The sequence below is a fragment of the Pseudonaja textilis genome, chromosome 2 (assembly GCF_049901715.1).
Source record: "Pseudonaja textilis isolate UNSWEBS1 chromosome 2, rPseTex1.2, whole genome shotgun sequence".
Lineage (NCBI taxonomy): Eukaryota > Metazoa > Chordata > Lepidosauria > Squamata > Elapidae > Pseudonaja > Pseudonaja textilis.
In genome coordinates, this window is record NC_141991.1 from 150,876,585 (window position 1) to 150,897,674 (window position 21,090).

General features: G+C 39.6%; 1 protein-coding gene across 18 annotated transcripts in view; it reads left to right on the top strand.

Annotated features, from left to right (window-relative positions):
* Positions 1 to 21,090, top strand: part of SMARCA4 (SWI/SNF related BAF chromatin remodeling complex subunit ATPase 4) — an 83,464-nt gene that overhangs the window by 36,106 nt on the left and 26,268 nt on the right. For all 18 annotated transcript variants that reach the window (XR_015742011.1, XR_015742018.1, XR_015742012.1 and 15 more), the window contains exons 9-21: positions 253 to 426; positions 1,296 to 1,469; positions 1,577 to 1,744; positions 2,177 to 2,227; positions 4,268 to 4,398; positions 5,635 to 5,692; positions 11,970 to 12,088; positions 13,456 to 13,606; positions 13,750 to 13,913; positions 14,920 to 14,986; positions 15,686 to 15,796; positions 16,882 to 17,124; positions 18,026 to 18,139. Coding sequence is in view for 9 of the 18 variants with exons in the window: in XM_087925930.1 (XP_087782056.1) it covers positions 253 to 426; positions 1,296 to 1,469; positions 1,577 to 1,744; positions 2,177 to 2,227; positions 4,268 to 4,398; positions 5,635 to 5,692; positions 11,970 to 12,088; positions 13,456 to 13,606; positions 13,750 to 13,913; positions 14,920 to 14,986; positions 15,686 to 15,796; positions 16,882 to 17,124; positions 18,026 to 18,139 (1,725 nt within the window). In the remaining 9 variants the exon portion in view is untranslated. The remainder of the gene's footprint in view (positions 1 to 252; positions 427 to 1,295; positions 1,470 to 1,576; positions 1,745 to 2,176; positions 2,228 to 4,267; positions 4,399 to 5,634; positions 5,693 to 11,969; positions 12,089 to 13,455; positions 13,607 to 13,749; positions 13,914 to 14,919; positions 14,987 to 15,685; positions 15,797 to 16,881; positions 17,125 to 18,025; positions 18,140 to 21,090) is intronic.

Here is a 21,090-nt window from a genome sequence, read left to right on the forward strand (position 1 = left end):
TGGAAAAGCAACAGAAAAATCTGTTCTCAGAGATGTGTCAGGTATAGTGAACTCTTTTTCAGAAGTATTTCTCATTATCCTTGGTGATGTAAAATATAGATGTTTAAATTTTAACATGGATTCCATTATTTGACAACATACATAGACAACATAAAATGTTTTAGTCAACATATACAGTAAGTGGAGCATTTGATTGGAGCACACTTTATTCTCAGTTGGTGTCTACTTTTCTTTTAAAACTTTGTTCCACAGCTGCGGCAAGAAGTCGTGGTCTGTATGAGAAGGGATACTGCCCTGGAAACAGCCCTGAATGCTAAGGCATATAAGCGCAGCAAACGGCAATCTCTACGGGAAGCTCGCATCACTGAGAAGCTGGAAAAACAGCAGAAGATTGAACAAGAAAGAAAACGCCGGCAAAAACATCAGGTACCTATGGTTTCCACTTTAATTTGAAAAAGTGGCATGTATTCAGATAGTCTGAGCTTACAACCACAGTCGGGATCACAGTTTCCATTGATTAAGCAAGGCAGTTGTTAAGTGAATTATGCCAGGTTTTACAGGCCTTTTTGCTGAAGTTGTTAAGTGACTCACTGAAGTTATTAAGTGTACCTTGCAGTTGTTAAGCAAATCTGGCTTTCCATGTTGACTTGTCGGAAGCTGACTGTGAAGGTTACACATGGCAATTGCATGACCCTGGGATGCTGCAACCATTGTAAATTCAGGCTGCTGCTAAGCGCCCAAATTTTGCTCATGTGACTGTGAGGATGTTGTTGGAGTCGTAAGTGTGAGGACCAACTGTAAGTCACTTTTTTAATGCCATGGTAACTTTGAATAGTCACTAAACAAATGGTTGTAAGTTAAGGACAACATGTAATAGGATGCCAGAGTGGATAAATAATCAATGCATTATATTTATTATTAGCTTGTTGGAATAAATAAAGGGTACAAAAATGTACATTTGGACAGTAACTGACCATTGTCAAACATGGGTGAGCTAAATGTGCCTTAGGCTGTGGCCAGTGAAACACCTTTCTTATCCTTGAATAAAGATTTAACACCAGCATACTGTGTAATTACTGATACCATGCTTGTGATACAAACAAGCTCTAATCCAGTGTAATCTCAGCAACTTTAAACTGTGTGGACTTCCGTTCCCAAAATTCCCCAGTCAGCCATTTGGCTGGGGAATTCTGGGAGTTGAAAGCCCCACAGCTTAAAAGTTGCTGAGGTTAAGAAACACTGCCCTAACCCATGCCTGGCACATTCATGAAGCCATTTTCTGTGAACTGTTTTAGGAGTACCTCAACAGCATTCTCCAGCATGCCAAGGATTTCAAAGAATACCATCGATCAGTCACCGGCAAGATTCAGAAGCTGACAAAGGCTGTGGCCACTTACCATGCGAATACGGAGCGTGAACAGAAGAAGGAGAACGAGAGAATTGAGAAGGAGAGAATGCGCCGGTTGATGGTATGGATTTTTCATGTCCGTGTGTAGAATGAATCTGACTGATCATTTACATGAATGCTCCCGGTATAATTTCAGAAAATTATAACTTGAGTCTGTGTATTTTACAGGCTGAGGATGAAGAAGGGTACCGAAAGCTTATTGATCAAAAGAAAGATAAACGCTTAGCCTACCTGCTTCAGCAGACAGATGAATATGTGGCCAACCTCACAGAACTGGTGAGACAGCACAAGGCTGCACAGGTGGCAAAGGAGAAGAAGAAGAAGAAGAAAAAGAAGGTGAGTTAAATCAACCTGTTCGGGTCAGTGAAATCACTCAGAAGCAAGCCCTGCGTAAATCTTTGAGATGTGTCCCGTGTCAGTCTTCCAGGGTCTGAAATTTCTGCCATGTTTAATGATACATGTTTTTGTTTATAAATGTTGGCATCAATTTGAGATGTCATTAAGCTATGCTATCTACTGATGCTGCATTTCCCACCTCCAAAATTTATTAGAAAACTGAATCAGAGCACTTCCAAATGAAAATAATATATTTAAATAAACCTTTCTACATTAATGATATAGAAGTTCAAATATCTAAACGTCAGAATGAAACTTGGTTTTTTCTGCTTAAAACTGGGAAAAGTAACCTGGATGCCTTTCAAATTACTTCTGTGATCTAAAATACTCTCCATTGTAATATAAGTTTTTCCTGATGTTCATTTCTTTTAGAAGGCTGAGGTTGCGGAAGGACAGACCCCAGCAATTGGACCCGATGGTGAAGTAAGATTCCCCCCTCCCAAACTAATTTAATTGTGGCTGTAAAGTTGTGTATGGATTTTTTTGCACAATGAGTACTTGCTTTCTTATGGTAGGGAAACTGCTTTTATTTGGACTACCAAGTGGAATGCACTGATGCAAGCAGCTGGCATTGAAACTTGCTTTAGAGACTGTGGTTGGTGGATCAAAGTTTCATCAATTGGTGGATTCTCCTAAATGTTTCTTGTAGGAATACATATTTTCTCGTCCAGTTTGTATCATCAATATCCTGACAGTTAGAAATTACTGCATTCTGGCAAAACCTGTGACACTTCATCTACTCATCAGTATAATCAGCAAAAATAGTGGCTTCAACAAATAGGACTGGCCATTTGCACATTGCCAGATAGAAGGAAGGTGGCATTCAATGTGTGAGTTTGGGCCACTCATTCTCTCTCAATCTAGCCTACCTCACAAGAGTGTTGTTATTGGGGGCGCGGGGACTGGAAAAAGGACTGTGATTCCATTTGTATATGCTTGCAAATATCTACTGATGCAAATAAACACATTGATTGGAACAGAACCATAATACACTTAACTACCTTAGGAACATTTTTGAAGCAGTCAGTTGTGCCCGATTAATCTGTTTTTTAAGTGCTAACAGATTAGATAAGGTTGGTGAAAGCTATGAGCCTCTTTGATAGACAGGGTCCCAATGTTTTTTAAAAAATTAATTAATAAAAAAATTAATTAATATGGCAGCTTGTTAAAACATCGGTCAGAATAAGCAATTAATAGAATTTTCTCTCTAAGTTCAGAAAGTCTGGCTATATTATAATGAACCAGGCAAACATTTGCTATGGAAATCTGGTATTTTAAAGCCTTATGTTAACAAACCCCAAGTGTTCTGATTTGTATAAATCCATATGCAGAGTTATGATCAATAAATGGTTTCTAGGTTGATTTAAATTGAGGGATCAGACTTGTCTTTTAAATGCAAATTAACTTGACATTAATACTCCCATAATGTAACTTGCCGTTCTTCTAAGAAATGAATTGTGTGTATTTACAGAAAGAAACATAAAGTTCCTTTTCCAGAAAGGAACAGCTTTATACTTTAAGCTGTTATTGTATTTAAAGCCAACTTCATGTAATTTGTTGGTCTAGTTATGCTGGTAAGACAGAAATGTCCAAATTGAAAATATCATCTTATAATGAATCATCTTCCAGAATTGTTGAATTTTATGGTATTACCATAAAGCAAGAAAACATTATCCAACCTGATTATTTCATTTGCAACAGTTTGAAATAACTATTTTGGCAATCAACACTGATACAATGTGCCAACAAAAATATTGTGCATCTGTTTTCTCCTATTATGAATTGCTTCTCATAGTAAATTTGATATTTATCTTTCATTGATAGTCCCACTGTTGCATATCAATTGCCCTGTTTAAATTGTGCATCCATTTAATCATTCCATCTCTGCTTCTGAATCATATTTTAGTAACAACTTATGAATAAACCATAGCAGGTGTTCTGAATATTCTGTTATAAACCTTTCAAATTCAATCATGGTTTCTGAAGGTTTCTTTTTCTTTTTGTCATTCTTTTGAACTAAACAACTGAAATTGCAGTTAATTGAAACCATTTAGGAATTTCTGACCAAGGAGGAGTATAAAAAGATTTTATCTTTGTTTTTATTAAAGATTAAATAAATCTTGCAATCTATACCAATTATTATTTATCTATTGATGAAATGTTTTTGCATTCACTTCATTTTAGAAAAGCAAGGGGTGATACACTTTTTCTATATTTTTATGTCCCTATTTATAATTCAGTAATCTCTAATAGAGAGTACACTTTTGTTTTTACTTCACCAAAGATATTTATGCAAACCTTAGAGTCCTACTCTGCTGTGGCAGTAACTTAGCCATATGGTACAATCTTTTTTTCCTTGCTCCTCCATTTCCTGAGGTCTAATATTAAATGAGATTAGAATCGTACTGCATTAGAATCATACTTTATGTGAAAAATACATTTTGACATATTGTATTTCTTCAGCCTTTAGATGAAACCAGCCAAATGAGTGATCTCCCTGTGAAAGTGATTCATGTTGAAAGTGGGAAAATTCTTACTGGCTCAGATGCACCAAAGGCTGGGCAGCTGGATACCTGGTTAGAAATGAACCCTGGGTAAGTTGCTTGCAGAATTCACTGTTATATTTTCCCTAAGAAAAGTGACATGCAACATGTTTATTCTCTGCATATTTTTTTCAAAAAAAAAACACCATAGCAATGCAGTGGAGTGGGTGCCGTCAAGCTTGAGAAGACTGTAGCCTATATGTGTTGCTAAAGAACTTGCTGAAGTTGCCATGGACTCTGGGTCTGGAGTCAAAGCAGGCTAGCACCTCAGTTTGACAGACTTTAGATTTTCAAAAGGGATTAGACAAATTCAGGTATGAATAAGGGTTCTTAAACTTTCCAGGTGAAGAGGAAGCTCAAAAACACATGATGATGGTGGGCATTTTCTTGAAGTGTATTACTACAAGAGTTGGGAACTGTAATGGTTGTGTGGGAATGACCCTGTGTGACTGGGCCCAGAATGCTGCCTAGGGAATAGTCTGATAAGAGACAGTATAGTCCACAGTTGGGTAGTAGGTGGGACAAGAGCTTTAAAAGAAATTCTCCTTAATTTTATAGTCTTAAAAAGAGTGTAAAGTGTAAAAAGAGTACAGGAAAAATATACTTTCAGACTTGGAAGATTCTATTAATGTGGCCCTTACTTTAAGTAAAATTAAATCATCTAGTCGTGTTTCTTGCCCAGTCTTCCTGGTAAACTGATAAGAACAGGATGGGGGTGGGGGTAGATATTTAACTTGGATTGCTACCTCTTATGATATACTTTCATTCACTTCAGTGGTGGGATTCAATTTTTTTTACTCCCGGTTCTGTGGGTGTGGCTTGGTGGGCATGGCAGGGGAAGGATACTGTAAAATCTCCAGTCGGAAGTGGTATTTGCCGGTTCTCCGAACTACTCAAAATTTCTGCTACCAGTTCTCCAGTACTGGTCAGAACCTGCTGAATACCACCTCTGATTCACTTCCATAAAATCTTCCTTTAGGAAGATTGCATTTCATCACATGAAATATTTTTTTTCCATTTCCATTCTTTGATTCTGTTGATCTGATACTGGAAGTTTCAATTTTATATTTTGTTATCTTGAAAGAATGATAATGAAAAGAATGGCTAAGTTGGGACTAGAATTCATATTTTGCTGGTTTCTAGCCTTAAGGTGAATTCATCTTCCTTTTTCCTTCTTTCTTCCTTCATCTTTCTCCCAGTTTCCCAATAATCCTGAAAGGGGTGCCTCTAACTGACTTGGTTTGTATTTCTCTATAATAATTCACAATGTCATAATTATTTAAATAGATATGAAGTAGCACCAAGATCTGACAGCGAAGAAAGCGGATCAGAGGAGGAAGAAGAGGTGAGGAGGAATGTTCTCTTGATCCATTTGATCTGTTTAGATTAACATCAGATATAGCTGAAGCATTTTTATCCTGTATTGAAAAGAATTTTGATAAGAACCATTTTATCTAATCTTACCTACTGTATATTCAGATAGAGCCTTCTTGTCATCTTGTCTTGTCATCAGGAAAACAGTAACTAGCAGTTAACTAGCAGTTCTGTGATGACCCTGGGCGTGGCACAAAGGCAACATAGTCAGATAATCAATAGGAGTCCTTTTATTAGCTCCAACTTTGCCCCCAATGTCCTGGTTACCTTCTGGCTGGAGAAAAACTCTCCTAGGATCAGCCTTTGGCTGCAGAGAATCAAGTCCAAAACGTGGTCAACAAAAACTGTAACTATAAGTCCAATCAAGGCAAAATGAGGTAATTAATCCAACAGGGCAGGAGCAAGAATTCCAGCGATGAAAGGATGGCAATAACTCAACATGGTTGGGAAGACGCCAGGAACACAGATAAGCAAAGTCAATACAAGATAAACTCATGTTTGCTCCCAGCAGCTGTTGCACTCAGCATGCATTTCTTTTAAACTCTCTTCCCAGCTGTGGCTAATGAAAGGAATCAGGGCCCTTTCCTCCCCTGAAAGCCATGCAACCCACTTTGCTCTCTTCTTTGTTCCTCACTGCATGCCCTAGGATGAAGAGGGGGTGGGCCTCGGTCTTCCTCTCAACTCCCTCTTCCTTGTTCTACCTCTCCCCTGCTCTGCCCAGCCAGATTTTGCCTTCCCCAGTTTCCTCCACAGCCAACAGAGCCACACTCCTGCTCCCTGTCAGCTGTTTGTCTTCCTCCTCAGATTCAGACTCCGACTAGGGGCATGACAAGTTCCTACTTCCCATTAGACTTTGCTTTTTTCACTTAAGTACCATAGAAATCAGTCCAGCAGAATTAAACTGTATGTCAGGCTACAGAACTTTTCCCATTCAATCAACTAGTAACATCAAGTTACATCAAGAAAGGATTTCTTTATCAGTCTCCCCACCCCCACCTTTTCTTCTTCCACTGAAGAAATGAAAGATACATGGATCTGACATCCTGCCCTCCTTAAAAAACAGACAGGTCTACCTGGAAAAAACAAAAGTCATGCATTACATCAGCAATTCAGGATAGTTTATCAGGATATTTTAGGTGGAACTTTCACAGTAATGTGGGTGCTTTTATGTGTCGATTGGCTATCCACTCAGTTTCTGAGGAAGGAAGGTGTTTCCAAGCTACTTAATATTGTGTGGATCCACGGTGAGTGCATGAATCAAGGATATCTTTAATTTCAAAATGTTGTTCCCCATGTACCATGATGGGGGTTGGAGGTATGAGAAGGGGGAGGGTCTGAGGTTTGAAGTGATCTCCAGTTTGAGCAAGCTACAGTGAAATACTGGATGAATCTGCCTAAGTGTTTTGGGAAGTCGAAGCTCTACCGTCACGGGGTTAATAATTCTGGAGATTGGAAATGGGCCAATGAATTTTGGTCCTAATTTCTTAGAGGGTTGTAATGATTTTAAGAATTTTGTGGACAAATATACATGGTCCCCAATCTTGAAAGGTTTAGGGTCGCAACGTTTTTTGTCTGTTTGAGCTTTGACGACTGCTCTAGCTTTCAGTAAAGACAATCTTACCACTGGCTACATGGCTTGTAAATTATCCACCCACTCCTTAAGGGAGGGGATTTCAGGTTCTTTGATGGGTAGTTTCGGCATGGCGTTGAATTCTTGGCCCGTGGCTACTTGGAATGGAGTGAACCACATGCTACTATGAACTGAGTTATTGTATGCTACCTCTGCAAAAGGAAGGTCAGTCCAATTGTCCTGTTGGTAATTAATAAAGCATCTTAAATATTGTTCTAATACACTGTTCACTCTCTCCGTCGAGCTGTCAGTTTGGGGTGACTTGATGACGATAACCCCTGGGTGGAGCCTAATAGGTTTAAAAACGCCCGCCAAAATTTGGATGTGAACTGAACACCCCTATCTGAGATAATCCGCTGGGAGTTCCATGAAGGCGATAAATGTGTATTAGGAACATCTTTGCCAATGCCTTGGCAGTTGGGATCTTTTGGCATGGAATAAAGTGAACCTGTTTGGAAAAAAAGATCAGTTACAACCCAAATGATAGTATTCCCAGCACTTTTGGGAAGCTCCACTATAAAGTCCATAGAGATCTCTTTCCAGGGAGCAGAAGGGTCTGCTACCGTTTGTAAAAGTCCAGGATATTTTCCTTGTCTTCTCTTTGCAGCAGCACAGGTGGGGCAGCTCGCAACATAGCTTTCAATGTCCTTTTTGAGGGATGGCCACCAAAATTGTCTTTTGATTAGGTGCAACCGACCCAAAGTGTCCCACTATTTTGGAGTCGTGGTAGCGTTTCATGAGGTCCATATTCTGGCTTGTAGGGACATAAAGTTTTGTGAGGACTGCACGGAGTAGCTTGATGTGTTCTTCCATCATTTCCGTGTAGATTAAAATATCAAGATGCACTAGAACCCCTTTATATAAAAATTCATGAAGGGTTTCATTGATCAATTGCATAAACACGGCAGGCGCTCCTTGCAGTCCAAAGGGGAGCACTTTAAATTGGTAGCATCCCAATGGTGTGTTAAAAGCTGTCTTCCGCTCATCCCCTTCCTATATTCTTATGCAGTAATATGCCTCTCATAGGTCTAACTTTGGAAAAAAAATTCCTTTCGAGAGGTGGGCTAACATATCCTTCATGAGGGAGAGTGGATACATATTCTCTACGCAAATTGTGTTTACTTTTTTGTAATTAACACACAAGCGTACTGAGCCAGCTTTCTTTTTGCGGAATAACACTGGAGCAGCTATTTTTGGTCAGGTGGGTTCGATGAAATCCCTTTTTAAATTTTTGTCGATAAATGCTCTGAGTTCTTTTAGTTCTCTGGGAGACATGCAGTACATTTGTGGTTTTGGGAGTTTAGCCCCGGGTAGAATTTCAATAGTGCAGTCTGTGGCGTGATGGGATAGGAGTTCATCACAAGCTTCCTTGCTAAATACTTGGGCCAGATCCTGGTACACATTGGGGATGTTAATGGGTTCAGCCGACTGTCCGGTCATGGCTGACTCTCTGTTCTCTGTTCCTTTCTTTATCCTTTCCTCTGAGCTATTTGCAAATACTACATCTCTCTGGAATTGTACGGTTCCTCTCCTCCAATTTATTTTTGGATTCCATTTCTGCAGCCATGTGAGGCCTAGGACTAGCAGCTCTTCCATTCCTGGGGCTACAATGAATGTGAGCATCTCCCTATGGTTCCCTAGTCTTATTTTCAATGGTTCTGTGGTAAACCTAGCTGGCTCTCCCTCACCCCACCCCGCTATAGTTCCATCTAATTGGCAGAAAGCGAAGGGATTTTCTATTTCTTTCAATTGGATCCCCAATTTCTCTGCAAGGGAGGGGTTTATTAGGCATTGGGTGCATCCTGAATCCAGCAACACTGCAACTTCCTCCCCCTTCCCTCGGCTGGGGATAAACAGTCTTAGGGGGTAGAGTGATTGGTTCAATAGGGTTGCTTACCAGCGGGTCGTCTTCCGGATCGCTTTCGGACTGGCTCAGGTCCCCTCGGAGTGTTGGGGGTTCTTCCTCTGGGTTGGGGGGGATCGGAATCCCACATCTACTTGGCCTCTCAGGCCAGTATCCTTTCCTCAAGGGCTGGATGTTCCAGGTTTCCTCCCTTACGGGTAGTCTGGCTTTCTGGCAGAGGGTTTTCGAATGGCATTCTGCTGCGCGGCGTCCCTCCTTTCCACACTTAAAGCAACCAGACATTCTTGGAGTCATGGTGGTTTGGGGTTTGAAAACTTCCTGTTTCCCCTGGGGTGGGGATCTTTTCCAAAACTTGCCACGGCAGTACCAGTTATGAGTCATGTCTATTTTCACTTCCTCTGCCATCATGTACCATTCATGCAAGAGGTTTGGGGCCCCACGGGCCAGACAGGCAGCATACAGGTCATCATTTAGTCCATCTTTGAACCAACAGACTAGGATATCCTCTGGCCAGTCGACTCGGCCAGCCAGGTCAGGAAATTCCTCGTTGTATTCAGCTACCGGGCGACGGCCTTGCTTTACGACTCTGATGCGGTTTCAGGGTTTTCTTTCTGCGAGAGAGTCTTCGAAGCGGTGGTGTAGGGCCATCATGAAGCGGTCGAGGTTCCTTAATTCTGGGGCATTGATGTTGTGGAGCGTCACCATCCATCTGGCTGCTGCCCCTTCGAGGGCCAGAGTGACGACTCATACTCGGGATCCCTTGGTTTGGAAATTCTGCCTATATTCTTGCATGTAGGTGAGGACTTGCGCCAGGAAAAATCCCAGTTTCTGTGGGTCCCCATTGAATTTTCACTCCCAGGGGTGGGACCTTCCTCTGCAGTTGTATGTCTCTGGGTTGGCCAGGGTTAATCCCCTGTTCTGGGGTTGGGTACCTGGTATGGCTGCTGGTTCTTCAGCTTGTCCCGCTACCCGATCATTCTCAGCTGAATCCGGGGTGGCAGCTCGGGTTCTCTCATTTTCTGGTTCCCTCGCTCTCCTGCGTTGGCGTCCTGGTGCATCCCTCACCTCGAGGTTCTCCAGGGCTTCCCTCATGAGGTGATTTATGTACCATCTCAGTCGGTCATTGGCCGGTGGCTCCTCGTCCCATTCTTTCTGATCCGATAGGGCCTCCAGCTCCAATTTCCATCCGGGTTTATAATTGCCCCGGGTGAGGGTTACTCCCCTAGTTCTTCTGTTCCCGTTGTCTCTCTTTCCTACACCTATAGACCACCAGGGCTTTGTGGAGGTTTAGTAGGCAGCTTTGCTATCTTCGATGGGGTGCATCGAGTCAGTATCTGTCTGGGTAACTGTCGACGTTTCTCTCCAGCATTCGGCTTCCCCTTGGTCCTTGCTGTACTCAGACATTTTTCTTTCTTGCAGGGTCCCCTCAGTAGAGTGAAGGTTTTTTTAAAAAAAATTATTTTCCTCTCCAGGCTGATCTCTATTGCAGACGCTGGTTTATGTCAGGCTACAGAACTTTTCCCATTCAATCAACTAGAATGAACTTCTGGAAACATATCAAAAAGAAATCCTCTTTTGAGATGAGACAATTCATGTGGGGGTTAAAAGCAGCGTCTAATGTCTCTCAAGCATACAGGGATAGATAAGAGAGTTTAGAACCCCTCCCCTTCTCTCAATGTGTATTTGTGAAACAAAAGCCAGTAAGTTTATTCCACCCCCACCCCTTCTGAAGGAACAATCTTTTTCACAGTTTCCCAAGCATACATCTCACTGGAATTTTTATGGTCTTCTCATCTCGTGGCTGTGTGGCTCAGAGGTGTTAGGTTCTGGCCATCTGGGATTCCTCTCTCCATTGTATCGTGTGGGTTATACAAATTCAATATAAAATTGAATGTATTCAAGTTACATCAAGAAAGGATTTCTTTATCAGTCTCCCCCCCCCCCCTTTTCTTCTTCCACTGAAGAAATGACAGATACACGGATCTGACACTGTATCTCCAGTGAGCCATTCTTCTCCTTGCACTGTACCATTTTAAGTGGAGATGCATGTGAGCATGGGAAAGGAGTAAAGGAGGCACAACATTCTAGCAAAGATAGCTGAAGCTTTAAGCAAAGACAGTGCAGAGAGCCTGTACTGACCGATTGTCTTTCTAATCAGAAAAGTTAATTAGACACACACACACAAAGTCTAAGATACATCCTTTTCTGTGAGTCAGAATATAATGGTATAAATCTTTCTGCAGTCTGTTTTCTTAATTAAGACTGTATCGCTTCTAATGCAGGCATTTATTGCCTTGTTCCTGTTTAGGCAAAGTGTTTCCCCTTTTGTTTGGTTGATGGTCGTACAGTGAGGAAAGTGAAAGTGGCTAGAACTGTTCTCAGTTTTTACCTCAATCTTCATCCAAAAACACTGTGAGAATTTTTTTTGAGAATTGGATGGTCCCTATTTCTGTAGGTTTCCTATCTAAAAATGTCACAAAAGAAGAAAAAAACAGAATGCAGTAAAAAGAGAAGAAAATGCATATCCAGGGACCAAATATTAGAAAATTCTTATAACAGACAGCTTAAAAAGAAAAAATTGGAAGGGAATGGATAGCTCTGCAGCCCACCCACTCCCCTTTTTCTTTTTTTGCTGCTGCTGCTGCTAACAACTTGAGGGGGCCGGAAGGAGAAGGCAAACGAACAGAACGGACGGGGTGATCCTTCAGTGCCAAGTTATTGTAAGTTACATTAAGTTACTTTGGTTTGTGGCAGGAGGAAGAGGAAGAACAACCTCAGCCTGCTCAGTCTGCTCTGCCTGTAGAGGAGAAGAAAAAGATTCCAGATCCAGACAGTGATGATGTATCAGAAGTGGATGCAAGGCACATTATTGAGTAAGACTCATGCTGATGGTGGTGGTGTTTTGTCATTCTCTTTAAACAGAGGTGGAAAAGGAGAGTGGATGCATATGGACAACTCCCCTAAGTGAAGGAAGGTAGTTCACACTCATCTTCTGCCTTGGGAAGAGTAGAATTCGGAAGCCCCTTAGGGGTTTGCTTTCCCCTTGGTTCCCTAAGGGGCATAGTCCCTAGGAGATAATAGCCTAGCAAAATACAAAATGGCAGAAAAGGAAAGAGGTAAGGTAGATGCCCCCCTCTCCTTCTTCTGCAATCTCTATTGCAAAGGAGTAGCAAAATGGCTAAGCATAATTGCATAGTTACTGTAGTAGGATAGTAGTTAAGAAAGGTGCTAACCCAGTCATTGCTCTTCTTCTTTACCTTCATATTAATGCAGAAATAGATGCTGCTATGGATCCTAGGTTCTGAAATTAGAGCTGTTTCTGATTATAGATGCCTCTTTCTCCTGACAGCAACCCTCTAGCAACTAATAATAAATGAAAACAGTTACATAATTATACATAATAAAGCATTGTTTATTTGGGAAGGCTTGAAGAGAACAAGGGGAAAAATTGTCTATTCTGTCTGCTACTCTTTAATGGTTCCATGGTTACCATAAGGAGAACATATGCCGCCTAGTAACAAGGACCAAGCTTTGCTTCCTTGAAGTGGAGCAGCTCCCACCAAGACCATCTGCATTCTCTGGTTCTTCCTCAGGCCTTTCTGCAAGGAAGAATTTGGAAGACTCTAGTATACAGTGATGAGAAATATCCCCAGCTTTAGGTATTATTCAGAAGTTCCAGGTACAATCAGTCTGGAGCCGGGCAACCTCACTGGAAATTCCAGTCATTCATCCAGAAGGGAAACAGATTCTTGGATGATTCCTGAAAAAAAGAATCAGTCGTGTAGTATAGAATTTAGTTGTTAACATTCCCCATTGTATTACTGACATCCCTTTTCTGTTCACGAAGCTAGAACTTTAGTCATATCCATCCCAAACCAGAGAGGACAAATCCAGAGCAGGTCTGAGCTCCCAGAGCAGATCTGAGCTCCCAGTTGTCCAAAGGCCCAAACAGAATTTTTCTACAAAATTGAAGCCTCAGAATTAGAGAATGTAAACCTAGATGGTAGCAAGGAGGGATAATCTGTCAAGTCGTTTTTTAAACTGTAAGTATTTCTTAAAAAAACAGCACGCATACACAATTAAACCCCCAAAAGACAAGTCAATCCTTGTGGGGGGGGTTTCTGCTCTCCTACACCTAGCAAGAATTAATCTCTGAACTCCCCCTAAGATAGCAGTTGTACCACCAGTAAAGTTAACATTCCCATTCTATCTTTCTCATTCCCTTGAAACCTTTTCTCAGGAATGCCAAGCAAGATGTGGATGATGAGTATGGTGTGTCTCAGGCCCTGGCAAGGGGGTTGCAGTCTTACTATGCTGTGGCTCATGCAGTCACTGAAAGGGTGGACAAACAGTCATCCCTCATGGTGAACGGTGTCCTCAAACAGTATCAGGTAAGAAAGCAAGTCCATTACATTACCATTTGGCTGAGCCTGGACGTGGAAATTCAGTGTTTTGAGCTGCTCTGTAGAACAAGGCCATCATTTTATTTCTATAGGCCCTATAATGTCTTTGTGCTTCTTTTTCCTGTCCACAGATCAAAGGATTAGAATGGCTGGTATCGTTGTACAATAATAATCTCAATGGCATCCTGGCCGACGAAATGGGCCTGGGTAAGACAATCCAGACCATTGCTTTAATTACATACCTCATGGAACACAAACGAATCAACGGACCCTTCCTCATTATAGTACCTCTGTCGTAAGTATACCTTGGAGACAGGTGGGCAACTTTGAGACTATCTGTATCTGTGAAAAGGCGCTGTTAGTGTGTGCTGATTGAAGCGTTAGTGGGATGTAATTTAATAGGAACAATAAATAAAGGTTTCAAAAGTCTGTGGTCCAAGCACACGTGTCTGAAACATTCAAGGCAAAAGAAACGTGTGATGTGCTGCCGTAGCTGTTCCAGATGGGCAATAAAAAGATAACAGAGTTCAACAATAACAACAGTAAATGTCTGAGAACATTTTTTTATTATGAATTAGTAAATTTACAAGTTTGGTTCAGGCATTATACTTGTTGGTATTCATGACTGTGGCTTGTCTGCTCTATTCAAGTGCTGTTGCTATTGTTGTTTTTTGAATGACTCAGTTGGATAAAACTTTTGAGAAATAAAAACCCTTTGCACAAATGCTTTACATGAAATTCCATAAGAAACTTAACTACTGAGAATTGGCAATCAAAGATTTCAAGCATTTTGTGCTTCACATAGTTAATGTACATTAATTTTATAAAAGACAGTTAAATGGTTTAATTCATTTAGTTAAAAAGAGCTGCACAGGTGGGGGGCAAGTATGGCACTGGTAGATTCCATCTGATAAGCCAGCAGATATGGCTACAATTTTGTGTTACACTTCTAAAAAGTTGCTTCTTTTTGGAAGAATGACAAATAATGGTGATGCCAGTATTAACTTTAATGTTTATAGCTTTGTAGAGTTTTTAGTTATTTCTTAAAATGATACAATGAACTTAATTAATTAATAAAATAGTGAATTTTAAATTCTATCATTGTAAACCCTTTATTGATATTTGTTCATCTTTTTCCATCTTCTGTTGAAATAAATTATTAAATTAAAATAAGTACATAATACTTGAGTGCACAGTTTTTATTCATTAAACAAATGGTTATGAGATTTAACTTTTAATTCTTGAAAGAAATCAGAAGATAATTTTTATAAAATGGAATTTTCACTGTTTTTCTGTTTTAGAACTCTGTCAAATTGGGCCTATGAATTTGATAAATGGGCTCCTTCTGTGGTTAAAGTCTCATATAAGGTAAACATCAAGATTGGGATTTTCATATTCTTTCTCATGATCTGAAATGCCATTTTTAATGCTATCCTCTGTCCGTGGATGTATGTTGTATCACTTTTGTGTGTAAGGCCTGAAAGTCTTCATCAGATCTTCCACCTCCAATCAGCTTTTTAGTTCCTGACCTCTGCTTCCTTTTTCTCCTCAGATTTTCCTTTTTTTTATTCTTCATGTTTCTGTTTCTCCTCAATTCTGGATATTGCCTCTTAGCTTCTCAAATTGTTCAACCAGCCCCAGTGAACAGAGTTTCCCTCTAAAACCTCTCTCCAAGCGCCCAGAAAATCACAAGATTCAGGCAGTTCAAATACGTATGAAAATTTATTTCAAGCTTAATCTCTGTACAAGAATCTGGCCAACTGGCAGTTAAGGGAAATGTGCTGGAGATAAGAGAGGCATTCAAGGTTAGATTCAGATCTCTTGAGGTGCGCAGAGACTTATGATGCATTTGACTCCTCCCTCCGGCTCAGCCTGTTCTTCTCCTACAAAAACCTCTGCGAATTTTAAATCCATGCCCTTCTCTGGGCTATTGATTCGTTTTCCTATCATGTGGAAAACTTATAAAGTAGGTCAGTTAATTCATTTCATAGTTGTACATGCAATAAACCACATAGATTAAATGTCAAAACCTATACATAGTTTTTTGTGTGTGTGTCCTATTTTTAGGGCTCTCCAGCTGCAAGAAGGGCCTTTGTACCTCAGCTTCGAAGTGGAAAGTTTAATGTTTTGCTTACTACATACGAATATATCATCAAAGACAAACACATTCTTGCAAAAGTGAGATTTCCATCTTCCTATATTTTTTAATTTATGTCGTTCTATTTATATATTTTTTTTTAAAGCATCTGAGAAGAAATTGATTTAGAACAATGTTTTTCAAACTTGGCAGCATTAAGATATGTGGAACTCAATTCCCATGCTGGCTGGGGAAAAAAGTTGCAAACTTTTGACAAACACCGATGAACAACTGAAAAATACTATAAATATATAAACATACAATCATAGAACAGTGGCAGCCAGCAGTAAACAGCATTAATGTGCATTGTCAGGCAAGCATGATTTGTGTCCCAGTCCTAAATGTCAATATATTTTATATGTACTTTGAGTACTTTAAGATTAGCCTGGGAAGTTGTGAAAACATCTTGAAAGAGATCAGTGGCAAATGAATTCCATGTCGTTACCTAGAGGATAACATGGGCAGGTTTGTGATCAAGCAGATTTTATTTTGTTTACTTTAGATAATTACTAATTTGGGGGTGGGGGGTGGGAGGAGGCAGGAAGCGAGTAGAATGTGTGTGTATGTGTGTGTTAGAGGTGCTTCTGCTGATTTTCTGCAGGTAGCTTAGCAGCATTCTAATTTTAATTTTAATTCTAATTTTAAAAGATTGGTTTGTAATAACTGATTCACAACTTTCATGGCTATGATTAAATTCAAGGAGCATGTGATATCTCAAAACTCAAAATAAAGCTTAGTTTTGGCAAGCTATGGAACTGTGGTTGTTTGTCGGTCTCAAAATCTACCAAATAATAAATGAATAATCTTTATGAGTTGGAGTTAAATGAGTTTTTCTAAAAGCAGTGTTTCTGTATAGACTGTATAAATGAGATGATTTTATTTTTCATTATTTAATATTTTTGGTAGCATCTGTGATACAGAATATATAAATTACTGGCATGTTGAGGACTCCTATTTCACTCCTCTCAGAATATATACTGTTTACTTAAATAACATTTTAAAGCCAAAATCAGTAACAACCTAGCTCAGGCAGGCAGTGTCTGTACAATGAGAATGTGTCCTGTGGGAAGAAGTTTGCATTCTGGAATTCAGGCAAATCCTTAAAGCTACCAACTCATATTGTCAGATTCGTTGGAAATACATGATTGTTGATGAAGGTCACCGGATGAAGAATCACCATTGCAAGCTAACCCAGGTTCTGAATACACACTACGTAGCCCCACGTCGTTTGCTGCTGACAGGAACTCCACTACAAAATAAGCTACCAGAATTATGGGCTCTGCTCAATTTCCTCCTTCCAACTATCTTCAAAAGTTGTAGCACATTTGAACAGTGGTTTAATGCTCCATTTGCCATGACTGGAGAAAAGGTAAGTGCTGAAAGAAGCATCTAACTCTGTTCTTCAGCCACTGGGTTCTGTCTGAACAGTGGCAGTCTGCCTCAGACATTTCACTCTTTCGTGTGCAGAGTTGCCTGTTCCACTTAAGAACAGGATTTGCTTACTCTTTGCGATGGATCATAATAATCTATTGAACACAACTCCAAATAATCTGATTATAGTAGTAAAGTATAGCATTGCCCAAACTTTGGGATTTTTTATGGTTGACTTTTTTTAAAAGAGTGTTGTTTCTGAATAGATAGTTGATTTTTTTTCCCTGAGAAGACTACCCTCTTTTAAAGGATCAAGTTTGAAAGATGGAAATGTTCTTGAATTATCTGCGTTCAAATCTCACCTGTCACAATCTAAATTTAACATTGCTGTTAACAAGATTGGATATTGGTTGTGCTCGTTATTCAAAGCAGCTATATAAACTAACTATTTTAATAACTTTTTCAGTGTTAAACATGGATTTATTCTAGCCAAAAGAATGTTCCTTATATTTGACTTTAATAGTTTCTCAGATACAAATACAAGTTTCTGTTTCACCTAGAATGCTGAATGAATTATGGGCAGAGTATATTTGTTTATCATACTTGTATTCCACCTGGTCCCAGTAAAGCCAACCAAAGCTAGCTGTATCAATTGGAGCTGTTTGCTAGTACATTAGGCACTTCTTATTCATATTATCCCATAGTTGTAATCTGGTTTGACACAATTTATTTGTGAAATTAATTGGTCATTCATTGTTGTAGGCAATATGTTAAGTTTTGAGAGAAGAGGAAACAATGAAATAATATTTTGTTTTTTATAAGTGTGGATATATAATTAATGAAAGATACTGTATTTTAAATGTTGGTGTTTCCTTGAATTTGTGTGTGTTTTGATACAGGTGGATTTGAATGAGGAAGAAACTATTCTAATTATCCGTCGTTTGCACAAAGTTTTGCGCCCCTTCCTACTGAGAAGGTTGAAGAAGGAAGTGGAGGCACAGCTACCTGAAAAGGTAATTATACATATTGGAGACTATTCCAGATTCTTTCTGGAATCTGTTTGGCTCATGGAAAGTAGTGTTTATCTTTAAGTTGATCCCTTTGGAATCTGATAGCTGCTACTTCATTTACTTAGAAAAATTCTGTTGGTCAGGAAAATGTCTGGTTGCTTAGGATGTAATATTCAAGAGGGCACATGACTTAATAGAAGAGTTAATGGTTCATTACTACTCAGTGCCCATTAAAAAAAGGCTTAGAATAGCAATGCTGAGAAGGTCATGGATCTGGAAGGATGAAGAATATTGCCATGCTAGATGGATTGTTGGTTCTGGTGTTTGTGTAAATAGAGGAAATAAAACAAAGAGATTGCTGCTAAGGATGTCAGAGGTAAGCACTCCCTTCGTGTGCATTTGATTTCTCTGCCAGCAAGCTTGGGCCTTTTTTTGCTGGCAAGTGTCTACATAGAATCCCAGTTAATAGTGGCACCAAGAGAATCAGGGCTCTGCCGATAAATGTTTGACCTCTCATTTTCAGCAAATGCTCTTCTGCTTTATCTGCATACATTTGCAAGAGGTAGAGAAAGACTCCCTTTGGATTTGATCTATATTTTGATAAGAGATTTAAGATGGAGAAGTCAGAAGTAGCTGATACCTATAACAACATTCCCCAAAAAAACTTTAGATCTCTTCGACCATCGACATTAAAGGACATTACTATATCAGAATAACGAAACACACTTAATTAAGTTGTCATGTGACAAACTACCCTGTTTGTGGTCATATGCGGTGTTACAACACACATACAAAAGAGGTAGGGCTTGTATTATGATAATACAAATATGTTTGTAATATCATGTTTGTAATTTACCTCTCTAACTACCCACTTACCCCAAATTCATGACTTTTAAAAGCAAATTCTCATCAAGAAACCCACTGTAACATTATTTAACAAGAACTGGGCTGCCTTTGTCAATTTTGTCATAATCCTATGAAAATAACCAACATTATCAGATTGTAATGTTGTACCAAACCTGAAAGTTTGGTATCTTCTTTGAATAGTTTTGATCCTCCAAACATGAAATATCATCTTTTAGTGATATTAGAGGAATTTCCAATCAGAAAATTTTGTAAGATTCTGTAGTTCTTGTTAAATGTTTGGGGAAAACACTGTTTTCTCAATGTTCAAGTTAATAATTGTATTGATCTGACAATTGCAATCCATTTGTCATGCTATTTAAAAATAAAATAGCAGGAATCCAACAAAATGGTTCTTAACAGATCCTCCAAATGAATTGGCAACTATGGATTTTTGACCTTGTATGGAATCTCATTTTAGAAATGCCTGCAAAGATGATCAAATCAAGTGGACTTGGGTTAACCAGCTACTATTATGGTCCATTGTGATTATTATGAAAATGGTGTCTACTGCTGCTTGCACAGCTGCAAGAAATTAATCTGAATAAATTACACTGTCCGGAGGAAAAAGTAACTAAAGTGTCACAAAATGAATGCACCTCAAATCTTCTCAAGGTGTTTTTTTTTTTTTGCCTGCCTTGGACCAGAATCAACTCAGAAACGTCCTCTCCCACATTTGTCTAGGAATCCACTAACAATATATTAATGTTTAAAATATTTTAATATTCTACTTTACCTCAACTTATTTCAAAACTATTCATAAAGCTTTTGTTGAATTTATGTTTATTATTTATTGCAGTGGTGGGTGCCTCTGTTCTATTGCCAGTATCCACGGGGCTTGTCATCTAAGAGCAGGGGTCGCCAACCTTTTGGACCTCAGGGACCACCAAACTCATAATTTTAGATCCCAGGGACCACTAACTGGTTCTGTGGGCATGGCCTAATTTGTGGGTATGGCTTGGTGGTCATGTGACTGGCTGGGCATGGCTTGTATGTAAATATTATAAATATTTATATAAATATTGATTTTTTTATAAAAAAGAGCAACTTTTACCCAAAATCAGGCAAAGCAGGCAGGCAGATTGAGTTGCTCACGGAATCACATTCAGAAATCTATCTGCCATTGGCTAGTTCAGTCTATCACATAAAATCTGCTAGCAAGCAAACTCACAAAATTAACTCACAACACACCATGCATGTAAATATTGAATTTTTATTTTAAAAAAGAGCAACTTTTATCTAAAATCAGGCAAAGCAGGCAGATTGTGTTGCTCACAGAATCATTCAGTGATCTATCTATCTGCCGTCGGCTAGCTCGGTCTCTCAAATTTGCTTGCCGTGAGTCTGCACTGAATTCGTTTGCAAGCAAACCTTCAGTCCTAAGGGAGGTTCGGCTGTGCTTAGCTAGAAAGCAAGAAATCCAACCATTTCCTGCTTCCTAGCTAATCTAAATCTCCCGGCACAGCAGAACAGATGATGGTCGGAAGAAGGAAAAATAGCAACTTAGCAAACAAGTTTGCCGAGTAAGGAGTGAGTGGGTGGAGAGGGTTCCCGCGGGCCATTTGGGCTGAGCAGCCTTGTGTTTCTGTGCAGCCTGAATTAATTTCTTTGGGGTGGTGCTCTGGGGGTTAGATTTCTCTGCGGCCCACCAAAATTTTCTCATGGCCCACCAGTGGGCCACAGCCCGCCGGTTGGCGATTGCTGATGTAGAGTATGATCTCCTAATTCAGCTTCTTCTCTCTTCTCCCTGGCCTCTTTGCATGTAGTTAGGTCATCTCCCCCTGTGGAAACCTCTATCACTCAATATTGCACAAGGGAAAGGATGTCAGAATTAGAGGGAGAAGCTAGGGACAGAAAAGTTAATTTTCCTTTTCTTAAACCCTATGTTCTACTCTAGAAGATACTTGAAAAGATAATGTTGAAGCCTAATTATGGCATTAAGAATGAGTATTCATGTGAGTATACATGCATATCTTTATGAGTATTTTTAAGAAATGAGCATAGATCTCCTATTTCACTTTTTCTTTTACTCTATCCACTATTAAACTGCA